Raw genomic sequence first — 15235 nt, 5'->3', positions numbered from 1 at the left:
GAATTGCATCAGTCCTTCTTGTGTTATTTCATAAATAAGAACAGAAGGAGCACTCATTCTATGAGGTCAGAATAATTCTAATAACTAAACATAGTAAAGACACCACCACCACCACCACTCTGACCTCCAACACCATCAGCAACAACAATGACAATGACGACAACAACAACAAAAATGAAAACTTCTGGCCAATTTCACTAATGAACCTAGACTCAAAAATATTAAATAAAATGCTTGCAAGCAGAATGTAGACATATATACAGAAGATTATACGTCATAGCCAAGTTAAATTCATTTTAAATGCAGGTATAATTCAATCTATACAAGTAAATAAATGTAACAAATACTATAAATGGACTTAAAGACAAAAAATCATGTGGTCATCTCAATAGACACAGTCAAATCCTTTGACAAAAAAAACTAACATGCATTCATAATAAAAGTCAGAGAATGTAGGGCTAGAGGGAATTTACCTCAACATAATCAAAGCTGTATACAAGAAATCTACAATGACAGTCATCATAATGGAAAAAGGTTGAAGCAATAAAATTGAAGTCAAGAGAAAATAGGGATATCCACTATCCTTAGTCTTATTTTTTTTAACAGTATGTTCAACGTATTAGCTGGAGCAGTAAGACAAGGTAAGAAAATTAAAGGGACACAAATAAAGGAGGAAGAAGTCAAACTATCCCCATTTGCATATAATGTGATACTATACACTTTCTTCTAGAATCTATAAGAAAATTTAGCAATGTGTCAGGATGTAGATTAAACTTAAATTAATAGCTTTCTACACAGCATCAACAAGTACACAGAGGAGTTCATAGGCATACTGTCTAACAATAGCTTCAAAGAAAATTAAATATGTAGGAATGATCCTAATCAAGGAAGTGAAAGACCTTTATAATGAAAGCTTTAAACCTCTAAAGAAAGACTGCAGATAATTAAAAGACATCCCATGCTTTTAATTGAAAAATTAACATTGTGAAAATGATTACTCTCCAGAATCCTATTACAGATTCAGTGCAATTTCAATCAACATCTCCATCTTATTCTTCACAGAAAGAAAATAAAACTATTTCTAAATTCATAACAATAGACACAGTATACACAAAACAATCCTAAGCAAAACAAACAAGCAAAGACAAAATGAAAAGAAAACAATAAAATGCTAGTGTGATTATCATTCTAGATCTTAGGATGCATTACAGCAGTGGGAAGACTGTGAAGGAAACCATCCTTAAGAACTCCTTCTGACCGTCCATGGTACTATGAAATGACCAGGATTAATAATTTATTTTTGTACACTCTTTACATTCAATATTTTTCAATACTACATCCCTATAAGAAATAATGTTTCCATCCATTTGCTACTGAAATTATTCTCTCTACCACTACACCATCTTGAGCCACCGTTCTTGCTTCTCTGTATTTCCTTTCATGAATGACTTGATCAAACATCATCTATATTAAGCCCTGTTTTAGAGTAGATTCTGAAGTATCATAGATCTCTATTTTTTATTGTTCAGCCTATTTGTTTCTTTTTAGTCTGAAGCATCCATAGCATTTGTATCATTAAAAGCGGCCATGAATACAATGTCCTTAGTAAACTAGCTTCACTTCAGGCTACATTACTAGAGGCCCACCATATAAAGTGCTTGTGTGCAGTCTTCCATTTCCCAGACAGTACTCATATGCCTTATCTTCAATATAAAGAGGGATGCGCTCTTTTTGTTTTGTTTTTTCTTTCTGAAAGCAGAATTTTGTTCATAGAATATATTTTGATTATGAATTCTGTAAGGATTGGTATCAGTCCAAGACTTCCAAGATGAAATTTTTCAGCACTAAGGAGATATATTTGCCCCAGAGGGGCAAAGGGTAGGGAATAAGACACAAAGACAAGATAGCAAGGATGAGGGAGAGAGGGAAGGGAGAAAGTGAGAGCCGGGAAGAGTATTTGTCCCAGGGGACAAAGGACTGCCTCTGAAAAGAGAGGAGACAGATTTGGCACATAGGAAAATGGCAGTTTATAAAGGTAAAAAGAGAAACTCCTTGTTAGGATGAGGTGTTTAACTTTAATTAGACATAGTAACTAGGTGAGTCAAAGGAGCTATTGATTGCTGGACTGCAATACTTTGATAGCTGGACCTCGGAAGTCAGCCTCAGGAGGAGGAATCAGCTAAGTAAGGGAATAGACCTTGGTGGCTAGCTTTAGTAATATAATCTAATGGGTTTTAGCAAGACAGAGGGAATCAGAGAGTGGGTTAAGGTCTGCCAGAGCCATGATTGTCAAGTTTGAGCTGGCCAGAGTCTCTTCAGTTCCCCTTACAGAAGCTTTTCAGATTCATGAGGTCCTATCTATTGATTGTTGTTCTTAATGATTGTGCTATTGGTGTTCTCTTCATAAAGTTTTATCATCCTCTGCCGATGAATTCAAGACTATTTCCCACTTTCTTTTTCTATGAGATCCAGTGTATAAACCCTTATATTAAGATATTTGATCCATTTGGAATTAAGTTTTATAGAAGGGGATACATATGCATATGTTTGGCCATCCAGTTTGGTAAGTTTGAAAAGAAGTAGCATTTTTAATTCTGTCTTTGTTACAGTGTGTATTGCTGTTTTCTTTACCCTAAACCAGGCATCCATACGTGTGTTGACTTATGCCTGGATCTTTAATTTGAGTATTTCTTGTCTGTATTTCTGCCAGATCCATACTATTTTTAGTATAGATTTTTCTTAAAACTTGCAATTGGAGATGGTGCTATCGCATCATCATTGTCATCATTTAATATTATAATTAATATTACTACTATTATTCAGAACTATTTGAGCTCTGCCATTTTATGTGGGGAAGTTTCACATAAAGCTGAAAATTCGCCTTTCAATTTATGTGGAAACTTGTGTTGGAATTTTGATACAGATTATGTTGAATCTGTAGTACATAGGCTTTGGTAGAGTGCCATTTTCACTATATTAATTTCTTATTGTTGAGCATGTGGAAAATTTCAATTTTCTGTTATCTTTTTCAGTTTCTTTCTTCAATGTCTCAAAGTTTGTGTTCTATAAATCTTTCACTTGCTTATCTGGATCATATTTGTTTGCTTGTTTGTGTTGAGTCTATTGTAAAACATATTGTTTCCTCAATTTCTTTCTCAATCCATTTGTCATTTTTATTTAGAATGTTAATTGTTTGCTTTTTATGTATTTATATATACATTTATATTATTACACACCTATATAATAAACTACATACAGCAAGAAAAACCACAAAGAATCAAAAACAATATTAATGATACATCATAGTGTTTTAGCTATTTGTATTTGACAACTGTGAAGAAATCATCTTTCCTATTTTGGTGCATCTAAAATTCTGAATGTTAATCAATATCTATCACATCTCATCTCTATCAACTTAAAACACCTTTCTGGATCACTAAACGACTAAGCTTAAGTGTAAAACTAAATTATCTGGTATTCAGAGACTTGAGACTCTAATAGAGACTTGAGAAGGAATAAAATTAATTACCTGATTAATCAGGAAGTACAGGTTTATTGATTTTAGCCCTAAGTTTGCTTATGTTTAACTGTCTTTTCCTTTGGGTGTGTTTTTTTTTTTCTTTTTGTTCTAGAGTTTTCAAGAATGCTGTAAAGTTACTGATATGAAATCTCTCTAATTTTTTACATAGGCATTTAGTGCTATGAACTAGCCACTTAGTAATGTCCTCCCATTTCTCTTCAGATTTATTTTTGTTTGAAGTCTATTTTGTCATATATTACAATGTTCACAGAAGCTTGTTTCATGAGTCCATTTGCTTGGAATATCTTTCTCTTTCCTTTTACCCAGAGATGATTTCTATCTTTGATTTCCTGGGTCCTATTTTTCATATCCAATTCGTTGGTCTTTTTATGAGAGGAATTTAGAATATTGGTGTTCAGAGTTATAGACTAGGAGTATTATTCCAAGTATTTTGTTGTGGTGGTGTGGCTTCTTTTTTTTTTTTTTTTTTTTTTTTTGATTTGCTGGTCTGAGATACTATATTTCTTATCATTTAATGAGTGTATTAAACCTCTTAAAATGAAAGTTGTCCTTCTAGCACTTTAGTAGAGATGGAATTGTAAATAAATACTGGTGGACCATCTTTCTTTCTACAAGACTGTGAAATTTTTGCTAAGCACAGTAGTCTCAGCTGGCATTTTTGTGACAAAGACAGCAAGTTGAATATGGTGACTCCATTTTGTACCTCAGATGAACTTTGTCTTGCTGAGTAATGTGCCAAGGTTCACCATAAGAAGAAACCAAAGAAACATAATTCTGGGAACAAAATCAACTCAAAGATGCAAGTTCTTTGTAACCATCAGCCTGACCTTGCTATTTTTGCTAATCTTATATTTTGGTTTGTAACTGTCAGCTTAGTTTACAGCCACAGAAAGGAACCCCTGGGGAATTTCTGTTCAAGATGTGATTTTGATATTTAATATGGTCCCTGAAAAAGGCTTGGGGTTGACTTGGGTCCTACATACCCATGTTTAATCAGTAGCCACCTAGAACAAAGACTTTCAGTTGGCTCCTAGCTTGTCTCCAGGTGGTCTTCTCTGGTGGGCTCTCCACTATGCTGTGTTATCTTACAGATTATAAAACGTCTATTCAAACCCTTCTGACTTTTAAATTATCCACCAAAAAGTCAAGAGTTATTCTAATATACTATCTTTTTATGTTATATTTGGTCTTTTTCCCTTGAAGCTTTCAATATTCTGTCATTACTCTATATGCTTAGTATTTTGGCTATTTTGTGCATCATGAGGAGTATGTTTTCTGCTTCAGTCTATTTGATGTTCTTTTTGCTTCTTAAAATTTGATAAGCATGTTCTTTTCAGACAAATTGTGTTTTATGGTTTATTGAAAATCTATTTTCAATAAATATTCGACTTGGGTTTCTTCTCCTCCTCTTCTATTTCATTTCTTCTATTCATGTTATTTGTAGATTTTTGTATTTTCAAACTATCTAAGTTTTCCTTGATATTTTGTTTCTGATTTTTTCACTTTTTCTTTCTTTTTTTTTAAAATAATTTTACATTTTCTTTTACTGGGGTATCATTTCGTCTATCTTATGTTTAATGACTGAGATTCTCTCTTCCATCTCTTGTGTTTTGTTGATAAGACCTGACTCTGAAGTTCATATTCAAGTTCCTAAATTTTTTATTTTCAATTTTACATCAGTTTGTGTGTGTGTGTGTGTGTGTGTGTGTGTGTGTGTGTGTTTCCATTTCTAGTTACATAACAGTTTTTTTCATTTTCTTTCACTGTGTTTTCATAGATTTGAGTAATATTTCTATTCACATCCTCTTTAAGATCCTAAAATATATCTATAATGGCTAGTTTGAAGTACTTGTTTTGTCCTTCAATTATATTTTGTTTCTTAGGGCCTACTATAGTAGCGTTGCTGGACTCTAGTGGACACATATCATCCTGGCCACTACTGAATTTTTTATGCTGGTTTCTAAGCCTATGGATTTGAAATTAGTATAATTCTAGATTTTGATATCTGGCTTTGTCTTTGTTTAATGGGTTCTCATTCCTTAGTTTCTGTTACCCTCTCTGATCATAGAAGAGTATGGTAACTAGGAGTTACTTGGTAGGAAGTATTCTGGGTTCCTGCCAAGTGTAGCCACTTGGGGTCCTGGGAGGAATGTTTTTCTCTGTATTAGGAAAAGACTTGAAGCAATGGGATAGTTCCACAAGGTGTAGGGATGAACAGAGTCCCAGAAGAGAGGAATACTGTGTCTTCCAAGACAATCTGTGGAGTCCCCATGAAATGGAGGAAAAGAAAAAAGGCAAGTCTCAAACTGTTATCTCTGAGAGGGGCAGGGCATGAGACTGGGGAATGGTAATTGAAGAAAGAAAAGGAGTCTCCAGATTGTCTATCAAATTCCCTGTCTGGAGTGGCCAATGGATTTCCAGAGGGTCTCTCAGGTACTGGTGACTGAGACAAAGAGATAGGATGAGGAAAATGGCTGCAGGAGAAGAAGTACCTGGCATCCTAAGAATTGGGAACAAAGAAAAAGGAGAGGCAGAATCAGGGTGTCTGTATCAAAGCTGTGAACAAGACAGGAAATTGAAAATTGATGATGGGGAGGAGGATTAAAACCACCTATCTGATTCTCTGGTCTGCATGGCTAGTGATTTCCAGGGAGAGTACCTTGAGGGTTTGTGGCTTAGACAAGGGGATGGGTTGAGCGAGGTGTGCATTTGTGCAAGAAACTATATTTTTTGTATTTTGTATTGGTAGGAATATGGATGAATTTCATTCAATACTCTTAACTTTCAAAGTTAACAAAATAGAATAGAATAGATAATGTTCCTGCTAAATAGTAAAGTAAGTGATGAATTTCTGCTTCATTAAAATTCCTTCATTAAAATATGCTAAAAACTACGTACAGAGATAAGCACAGCCCAGTGACAGATATCACTTGGGTGTCCATTGTGAAGCTCTGAGTGTGGTTCTACATATGCCTCCAAAGAAATAAATGTTACACTTTCAAATTCACATGGTTATGCATGTGCATGTTTTTTTATATAATAACAATAAAGCTTAAACAGGGGGAAAGAGCATGGAATGTTCCCATAACCTCTGCTTCCAATTGGAACACCCTTGGCAGTGGCATGTGATATTCTGAAGTGCTTCAGGGCTTCAAGAGAATACTTCTGAATCAGAATCTTCCACACACAATAGATACATATTATCTATCTCTGACAAAAATAACACTGTGATGTGTTAGTTCATATCAACAAAACAATTAAAGATAGAGAAGCAACTTAATTTGCAGTTAAATATGAGAAGTATTCATCACTGATATATATGCATATGATATCTTAGATTTATAGACAGCACAACAAAATTTACGTGCCATTGTGTGCAGTTCTTTGTTTATCCTCCTCACAGAGGAAATTGACTTACCATTTCTGCAGCATAGCCTGTGAGCTCCACAGAAGGAGGTTTTCAATTAGCCTTTACTGAGAGAATAAGTGAATGGTAAGTTAGCTCTAGGATCTGAATTGGTGCAGAATTCTATTATGAGTAATGTTTTGTTTGTGACTAGTATGTAAATGAGTATAATTAATTCAGTAGCTAAAACTCATTGTAGTGCTGAAGAATTATGAAAATAAAATTGTAGAGTCATTTGGGCTCACATAAAATTCTATTTGATAGAAATTAGGTGATAGAAATTATATAGACATTTATGTATGCTAGATGTCTATTTTTAAAAAGATATTAACTACATTAAGCAAATGACTACTTTTAAAAAACAGGTTTTAATGGAAATATCAGGAGAACTCTTAAAGCAGAAATTTCAGAATCCAGTGAAGAATGAAGAAAAATCAGATAGATTACAAGAAGGGTATATTTAAATAAACAGACTTACGAAATCAGTAGTATGTCTTGAGTAAACTGAAATATCTGTCATTAAATTTTTACAAAATATTGAAAAGTCAAGAAAAATTCAGAGTTCAGTTTGCTAAATATCTACAGTTTTCCAAGAAAAAAGTGAAAATGATGTATTATATTACACTAAAGAGCCATGCTTGTGTCTAGTTTAGCCCAACTTAAAATAGCAATAAAAGAATATATGAATATACAACAGTGTAATGTTGAGAAAATTAAGTAGTATGAATAATTATTTTTAAAATTAATGGAAAAATAGAATATATTATTATGTTTAATTTTTCAGAGAAGGAACATTTTTGACCATATTTAGGGCTTACAGCGGTAAATAGTAGAAACAAACAACTTAGCAAATATACAATGGAGCAAAGCCTAAACCAGACATTTCATTAAAGTGAAATTTTCTCTTGATATATATAATCAAAAGATATTTAACTTCATTAGAATGTGCATATCAGGAGGCATGTCATCACATCCCCGGGAATAAGGCAAGGACAAGCCAAGTTCTGGCAATGATGTTGAGAATTAGGGAACTCACTAACCTGTAATAGGAAGCTACATAAGCAGGGTGATGCTAGAAAGACTTGACATACTGTTACAAAACACCCAGCCAGTTTTTAATTGTTAATTTTCAAATATATGTATATATGTCACTATTCATACCATTTGTGTTGTTTACCGTAAGTTCATAAAAAATCCTAAGTTCTTAAAAATGGTCATTATGGACAACGGAAAATCCTAGGAATCTATGAGGGTGGCCCTAGCTAAGCTTCCTAGAAATGGGGGATATGGAACCTGAAACAGCTATCTCCTGTATCCAGAAAAGACTTCCAATGGAGGGATTGGAACATTAAACCAGCCACAGATCCTTCAGCCTACAACTTGTCTTACCTATAAGATGTGCAGGGATAAAGATAAAGTAGAAACTGAAGGAATGGCCAAACAATGTCTGGCCCAGCTTGAGAGCCATGCCTCCTGATTCCATTAACTAAATTCTGCTATACTTGGAGACAGGAGCCTAGTATAATTGTCATCTGAGAGACTTCACCCAGCAGTTGATGGAAACAGATGCTGAGACCTACAACGAAACATTAGGTGGAGCTTGAGGAATCCTGTGAAAGAGAGAGACAAGGGACTGAAGGAGCCAGAGAGGTCAAGAACACCACAAGAAAACCAAAAATCAACTAACCTGGCCCCATTGGTGCCCACAGAGACTGAACCACCAACTGAGAGCATCCATTGGACGAACCTTGGCCCTCAGCATCTATGTAGCAGTTGTGCAGCTTGGTCTTCATGTTTAACTTGAACAGCAGGATCAGGGTCTGTCTCTGACTCTGTTGCTGCTTTTGGATCTCTTTTCCCCAATTAGACTGGCTTGTCAAGCCACAATCAGAGAATATGTCCTGGTCCTACTGCAACTCTATATGCCAAGGCTAGTTGGTATCTATGGAAAGCCTCCCATTTTCTGAGGAAAAAGGGAGGATGGGAGGATAGAGGAGTGGAAGGAACTGGGGAAAAAAGAAGGGAAGCTAAGATTGGGATATGAAAGGAAGGAAGGTAGGAAGGAAGGAAGGAAAAGAAAGAAAGAACTAACCTGAAAAAGTTAATTGGTTTTTAAAGGGATTAAAACTATTTTGAGAGGGAAAAATAGAGGGTGTTTGAACAGTTAAAAAAATGAAAGATACCTTAATAAATTTCCAGGAAATTATACTAAGCAATATCTAACCCAATAAGGCAAGAAGGTAAATGAGTCCATTAATAAATAGTACCCAAATGAAGAAATAATAGAGACAAAGAACAGATTTGCAATTGTTGGGAGCTTAGAAACCATAAAGATAGTAGTGATAGGGGATGCAAGAATGCTGTGAGAGACCGCAGTAATTCATAGGAAGAAGGAGAAGTTTAATGTCTTGACAGTACTTGTACATATAGGAATATGTACAGCTAATACCATCCCATAGAGTTAAGATACTCACGCAAAATAAAATAGAATACAGATACTATTAATGTCATTTTTCTGACTATGAAATCATGCTACATTTTTTTGCCAGCTGTTATATAAACAGCTAATGGTACAACAAATCTTATGTACCATTCTTCAAACTGAATGCTATCCCACAATTAATTCAGAACAAAAGCAATATAACCAGAAAAATAGTATTTATTGTTGAACATATTAGAATAGTCAATATAAAAATTGTTTCATTAGTTAAATTTAAAGCAACTAGACTAAATACTCTAGATAAAGAATTTAATTTGTTCTTTTGGAATCAAAACAAAATACAAATTAACATTAAAACATTTGCAACTATGGAGAGACATTTTAGAAAACTCAGAATTATTGAAAGAAAGAAAAATACAAAGGCGCTTAACAATTAATAACAATCTGGTAATTAACATCACTATAATATAGATAAAATACATTTGAAGGAAAGAAAACAGACATAGAACTTTGACAAACATAAATAAGAAATTAAAATCTTCTGTGTTGTATAACTTAAAATTAAATATATAGAGCAAATTCAAACAAACTAAAAATAGAAGTAAATATATGTAACATAAAGATGAAGGACTCTAACTCAGCCAGTCTATATCCTACAATCTATAAATGGAATCATCATTAATAATGGAGAATATCAAAATACTCATAAATGAATATGCTCAAGATAAAATATGTAGAGCTTTGTAGCAAAATGAAAATACCTCTGCTTTTGTAAAAACATGTGGTGCTGGGAAGTCTTGGCCCAGGCCTTTAGTCCTTCCACTGGGGAAACAAAGCCTGGCAGATCTTTGTGAATTCAAGGCCAGCTTAGTCTACAGAGAGTTCTAGGAAAGCTAGATCTAATGGAAAAACCTGTCTCAAAGAAACAAACAACAAGAAAAATAGGTGAATATTTCTTCAAGTAATGTACATTCTGAGAAATATTCACATTCAACAAATATCACAGGATTAAAATTATTTAGCATGAAATCATGCTAGAAATCCAAATTGAAAAAAATACTTAAAATCTCTAAGTCTTTTGAAAACTGTCAATATACACGTATTTAGTACACAGTTTAAAAATACTATTTGGTTGATGGAAAGACATGATTATCTATACAAGTGAATTTTAAATACTGAGGTGGAAAAACTGGCCAAATCTTCTGAGATCTCCTAAGACAACTGAAGACACTTGGCCAAGGGCAGTTCTATGAGATGGCAGTTCCCCTGGGTTTCCTTATCTTATCCATCCTTTGGTGGGCCTAGAAGATGCTTTGAACACAGGAATGCCACAAACTACATAAATGACATTGCTAAGCTCAAGGACTGAAGGAGCTATTGACCACCATGAGTTCAGTTTGGGAGCCTGCCTGATCCAGTGAGTAGCTGCCAGCTGTGTGTGTGTGAGCTGATTAGGGGTTTCAGACAAAAAGCCTTCTTCCCAAAGAGATTTCTTGGGCCCTAAGACACCTAACTAAAAAAAAGGGGGGCAGGGGGCAAAATAACAAACCAAGGCACACAAGAAACAAACAAAATAACTCAAGGAAAAAGGTAGAAACTTTTGATTTAAAATCTGTGGAAAGAAGAGATCCACAAAGCCCCAGTTATGCTATTGAAAAACAACTCATTCCACATCCCTAGCAATATTTATTATGATAAAAAGATGAAAAGTAAAGTCACACTTAGTTACAAAACTAAAAATGGGAGAATGGTAGATGCTAAGCTACAGAGGTCCAGGGCTCCACTCATGGCCCTGGCTTAGTTTCTGACACCACTCAAAAGGATAAATGTATAAGCTATACCACTACATTGGAAATAAAACAATTTATTCACATTCACTCAAGAAAAATATAAAGTCCAATATAGTATTACACATGTCAGATCCATTGTAATCATTTATAACAGAGCCAAGACGTCCATTATTTTTGGTCCCCATATTTATCATATTCTAGAGGTTCAGCAGTGGCATCAAGTTCCTTTGCGACTCTTCTTTTGTGCTTTCAAAAACATGCTATAATAAGAATGACATGGCACATCATGCTGAAACTTGGAGCGTAGGCCTCCCTCTAGTTAGAGTTTAGAACCTACAAACAGACTCACCGACTCAGGTCAGTCCCGGGCACATACTGGGAGAAGCGGGCGTGCAGTAGGGGAATGAGCCTGAGGTCACACCACCGCTTCTCCCACCGCAGGCCTGGAGATGTGGGCCACGAGGAGCAGGAGAGCGTGTCCTGAAAAAAGCAATACGTTCAGAAGGTTTGTGCTTCCGTGTGTTCTCAGACTTACCACTGGGGGATGGAAATTTTTTTCTGAACATTTTGAATAGTACTGTAGGCCTGAGTAATCCCCACACTTAAACCCGGAGTTCTAGTTCAAAACATGATTATTAGCAGAACTCTGTAAGAAGGCTCAGAAACACTCACCAGGAAAACACGTGAAAATGATGGATGATGAGGAAGAAAAGCATGAAAGTGTGACAGAGTAGAATCAGTTCAAGAATGGAAGAAATGAGCAAAATTACCACCACAGGGAAGCAACAGAAAAATCTCATGGAAATAGAGTTATTTGTCTAATTGACTAAGAGTTTTGAGAGCCTGCAAGGATCTGAACACCACCATACTTGCAAATAGCTTTTTAAAAGCCACAGTGTAAATGCAGCCTGATCACATTCATTATGAATATTGTAAACACTTCTGAGTTAGTGGACAGTCTTGCATATGAATCTAGAACACCCTGCTGCTGGAAGTCTTTTTTTTAAAACCTTTTAACATATGCTTTATTAAATTCTTAAGGACATCATTCTCCAGAGATACACATGCAATTTTTTTCTTTCTTTTTTGTTTTGCTTTGTTTTTTTGTATTTTTTATTTAGTTAATTTATTCAGATTACATCTCAATTGTATCCCTCTCACTTTTACCTTCCTGTTCCTACCTCCTTCCCCCTGTCACCCTATTCCCCTCCCCTAGGTCTGTCACTGAAGGGGACCTCCTCCCCCACCATATGGTCATAGACTATCATCTTGGTAGCCTGCTTATTCTTTTTCTGAGAGCTATCAGGCCTCCCCACCAAGAGCAAGTGGTCAAATATGGAAGTCTTGATCATTGTTTTCATTTCAGTTTCAAAATGTTTAGGTTGTTTTTATATTGCTTTCATGTCATAACAAGGCCATGACTGCCGAGTTAAAATTATACATGCTTCTAGTTTAGGTACAGATTTTAAAAATACTTTTTGTTAATTTTGAGATTATAATTCTCCTCTTCCTTTCTTCCCTTAAAACTCCTCTGTATACCCCCTAAATTTCTCTCATTCAAATTCATATCCACTTTTTCTTTAATTGCTGTGTGTGTAATTATGCATTTCATAATACATGTATCATGAATACAACCTGCTCAGGTTATATGATCTCATTAGAATGTGTATGTTCTCAGGGCTGACCATTTGGTGTTAGATAAGCAGTTGGAATGACGTTCCCAAACACAACTGTTTCTCCTGTTCTCAGCATTCCTTAGTTACCTGCAGTTCCTTATCTAGGATCAAGGCATCATAAGCTTTCCCTTTCCATGCCAGTAGCTCAAGTAGTATTTTCCCTCATATATTGAAGAAAATATATTTGAATGAATAAGCCTTCCCATTTTCTATTTCCCCTCAGATGTGCTGGAAGCTTTGTTGGCTGTCAACATCACGAGCCAATATTAGTCACATGTCCAGTTCAGTTTGGCCTGAGAATTGTTGACTTTGTTGCCTATATATACTGTATACTTGAAACTATATTGTAGAATTAATGTTAAGGATTACCTTACATTATTAACTAATTTTTGCAGTTTAAGAAGAAACAGAATATTTATAAGGTATTAAATCTATGAAGCTGCTTAAAGTACCAGGGAAGTAAGAGTGGCAAATTACCCAGATGTGCCCGTGACTTACGAACCTCATATATAGGATACACGTTCTCTTATGAGAATCTTTTTGTTGGTTGTTAGCCATCAGGTTACAATAGGCTATGGGATGCCATTTCATATCAGCATGTGATGTGGGGCCAGTTCTTTATATATTAGGCTGTATGCCACCTATTTTCTACATATGACAAAAGGGTCAGATGAATAAAAACAACAAAGGTTTGAGGTGTTACATACTAAAGCAGAACTAGACTCCTCCAGGTCAGAATCCAAAATTTACCAACTAACTACTCCATTTCTATTTTCAAAAGTCTAATTGGTCCCCTTTACAAAGTGGCAGGAAGAATATTAACAACTAGTAAGATTCTAGATAGGAAACTCAGAGAAATGCTTAAAATATAACTCAGCATCATGCTTCATGCTACTTCTACTCTCTTCAAAAAGCTAATTGAAATTATATATTTACTCAAAATAGCCAACAGATTAGAATACTATATATTCTAAAAAAATTACACACACACAAACACACACACACATACACACACACACACACACACACACACACACACACACACACTAAAAATGGAACTATACTACCTGGACTGACATTGCTACCCAGGCTGATACTATTCTCAGAATAGTCATAGATCATCTGACATGAACACCAGCACTAGACATAAGAACTCAATTTGAACAGTTAATCTGATGAGTCCAAATGACTGTTTCCCTTATTTTCCTTCCAGAGGTTGAAATCAAGTCCTTCTTGCTGAATACATGCCCATGTTGACACAGCACTCAGAGAACATGAGCTGTATCTGACTGGAAAACCTCCTCTCTGAGTTGTAGAATTTGTGATACCAGGTTTTATGCAAGCTTCCAATAGAGGAAAGCAAACAATAGTCCTATTCAGCTGTGAAACCTATTAACCACCACAGCAAACAGCATGACAAGCTATCTCTAAAGGTGAGGTAATGGAGCTCATGTTTTGGCTGTTACCAGAAGCTGTCTAATAGCATTTGATTATAACCAAAAGCTGTCTAAGATCCACTCAACAAGAAGGAAATAATGCCTAGTACTTGAACTCTAGCCAAGAGCTTAGGGCTAGTTAGGCCATGGATCTAAGAGAACATATTGCTGCTACTTCATTAAATGAGCACAACTCATCAGTGCCTTCTTAGCGCAATACGGAGAACATCAGTCTCATAAATGAGCACAACTCTTAACTACATTCTAAATGCTCATCCTTGTACTCTCAGGTAAGTGTAGTTTTCATCACTTATCAAAGAAGTTTTTTTAAATATAAAGATCATTACAGACAACAACTGGCACAATATATAGAAAAACTAGTCATGGGTTGTTCAATTCCAGTGAATTCACCTACAATACAACTCCTTCTAAGGACTAGAAGGCCCCATCAAAAAATTGGGACAAAAAAAAATTTCTAAGAGCAAAAGGATCTGGAAACCTATATATAGTGTCTTCTGGAAATAAAATGGAACCTTCAACTTTGAAACCTTGGCAATGTGGTTGTTTAGTCAAGCCCTAACAATGACAATATAGACATGCTAATGTTGGAAAAGATTATACGTCCCCCAAATATACACAACTAAGGAATGCTGAAAGTGGGAGAATTAATCTACCATAATGATGATGTATTCAATTAATTTACTGATATCAAGGGGTCATCCCTGAAATCATATAAAAACAAGCAACATTAAACATACTCAACAGGTTGAATGTATTCATGTATGCCTCTCCCTCTCTCCCTCTCTCTGCCTCTCTGCCTCTCCGCTCTCTATCTCTATTTCTGTCTCCCTTAATCTGTCTCTCTGTTTCTGTCTCCCCCTCACATGTGTGGGTGTGCACATGTATGTAGCATAGAAAATGAGGCTATGAATTTAAAAACGAATAA

At 35.3% G+C, this 15235-nt stretch overlaps 1 protein-coding gene across 3 annotated transcripts in view; it reads right to left on the bottom strand.

Annotated features, from left to right (window-relative positions):
- The window catches only part of Sntg1 (syntrophin gamma 1), a 731705-nt gene that overhangs the window by 193214 nt on the left and 523256 nt on the right, over window positions 1-15235 (bottom strand). The window contains exon 11 of one of the 3 annotated variants that reach the window (XM_051159373.1): window positions 11527-11657. The exons of 1 other annotated variant lie outside the window; for it this stretch is intronic. In XM_051159373.1, the coding sequence (XP_051015330.1) occupies window positions 11527-11657 (131 nt within the window). Of the gene's footprint in view, window positions 1-11526; window positions 11658-15235 lie in introns of those variants that run through there. One more of the 3 variants, XM_051159367.1, reaches the window with a different exon arrangement.

The sequence above is a fragment of the Acomys russatus genome, chromosome 2, assembly GCF_903995435.1.
Source record: "Acomys russatus chromosome 2, mAcoRus1.1, whole genome shotgun sequence".
NCBI classification, from domain to species: Eukaryota; Metazoa; Chordata; class Mammalia; order Rodentia; family Muridae; genus Acomys; species Acomys russatus.
The sequence above is the reverse complement of the archived record's forward strand: the minus strand, read 5'-3'. Positions and strand labels throughout refer to the sequence as shown.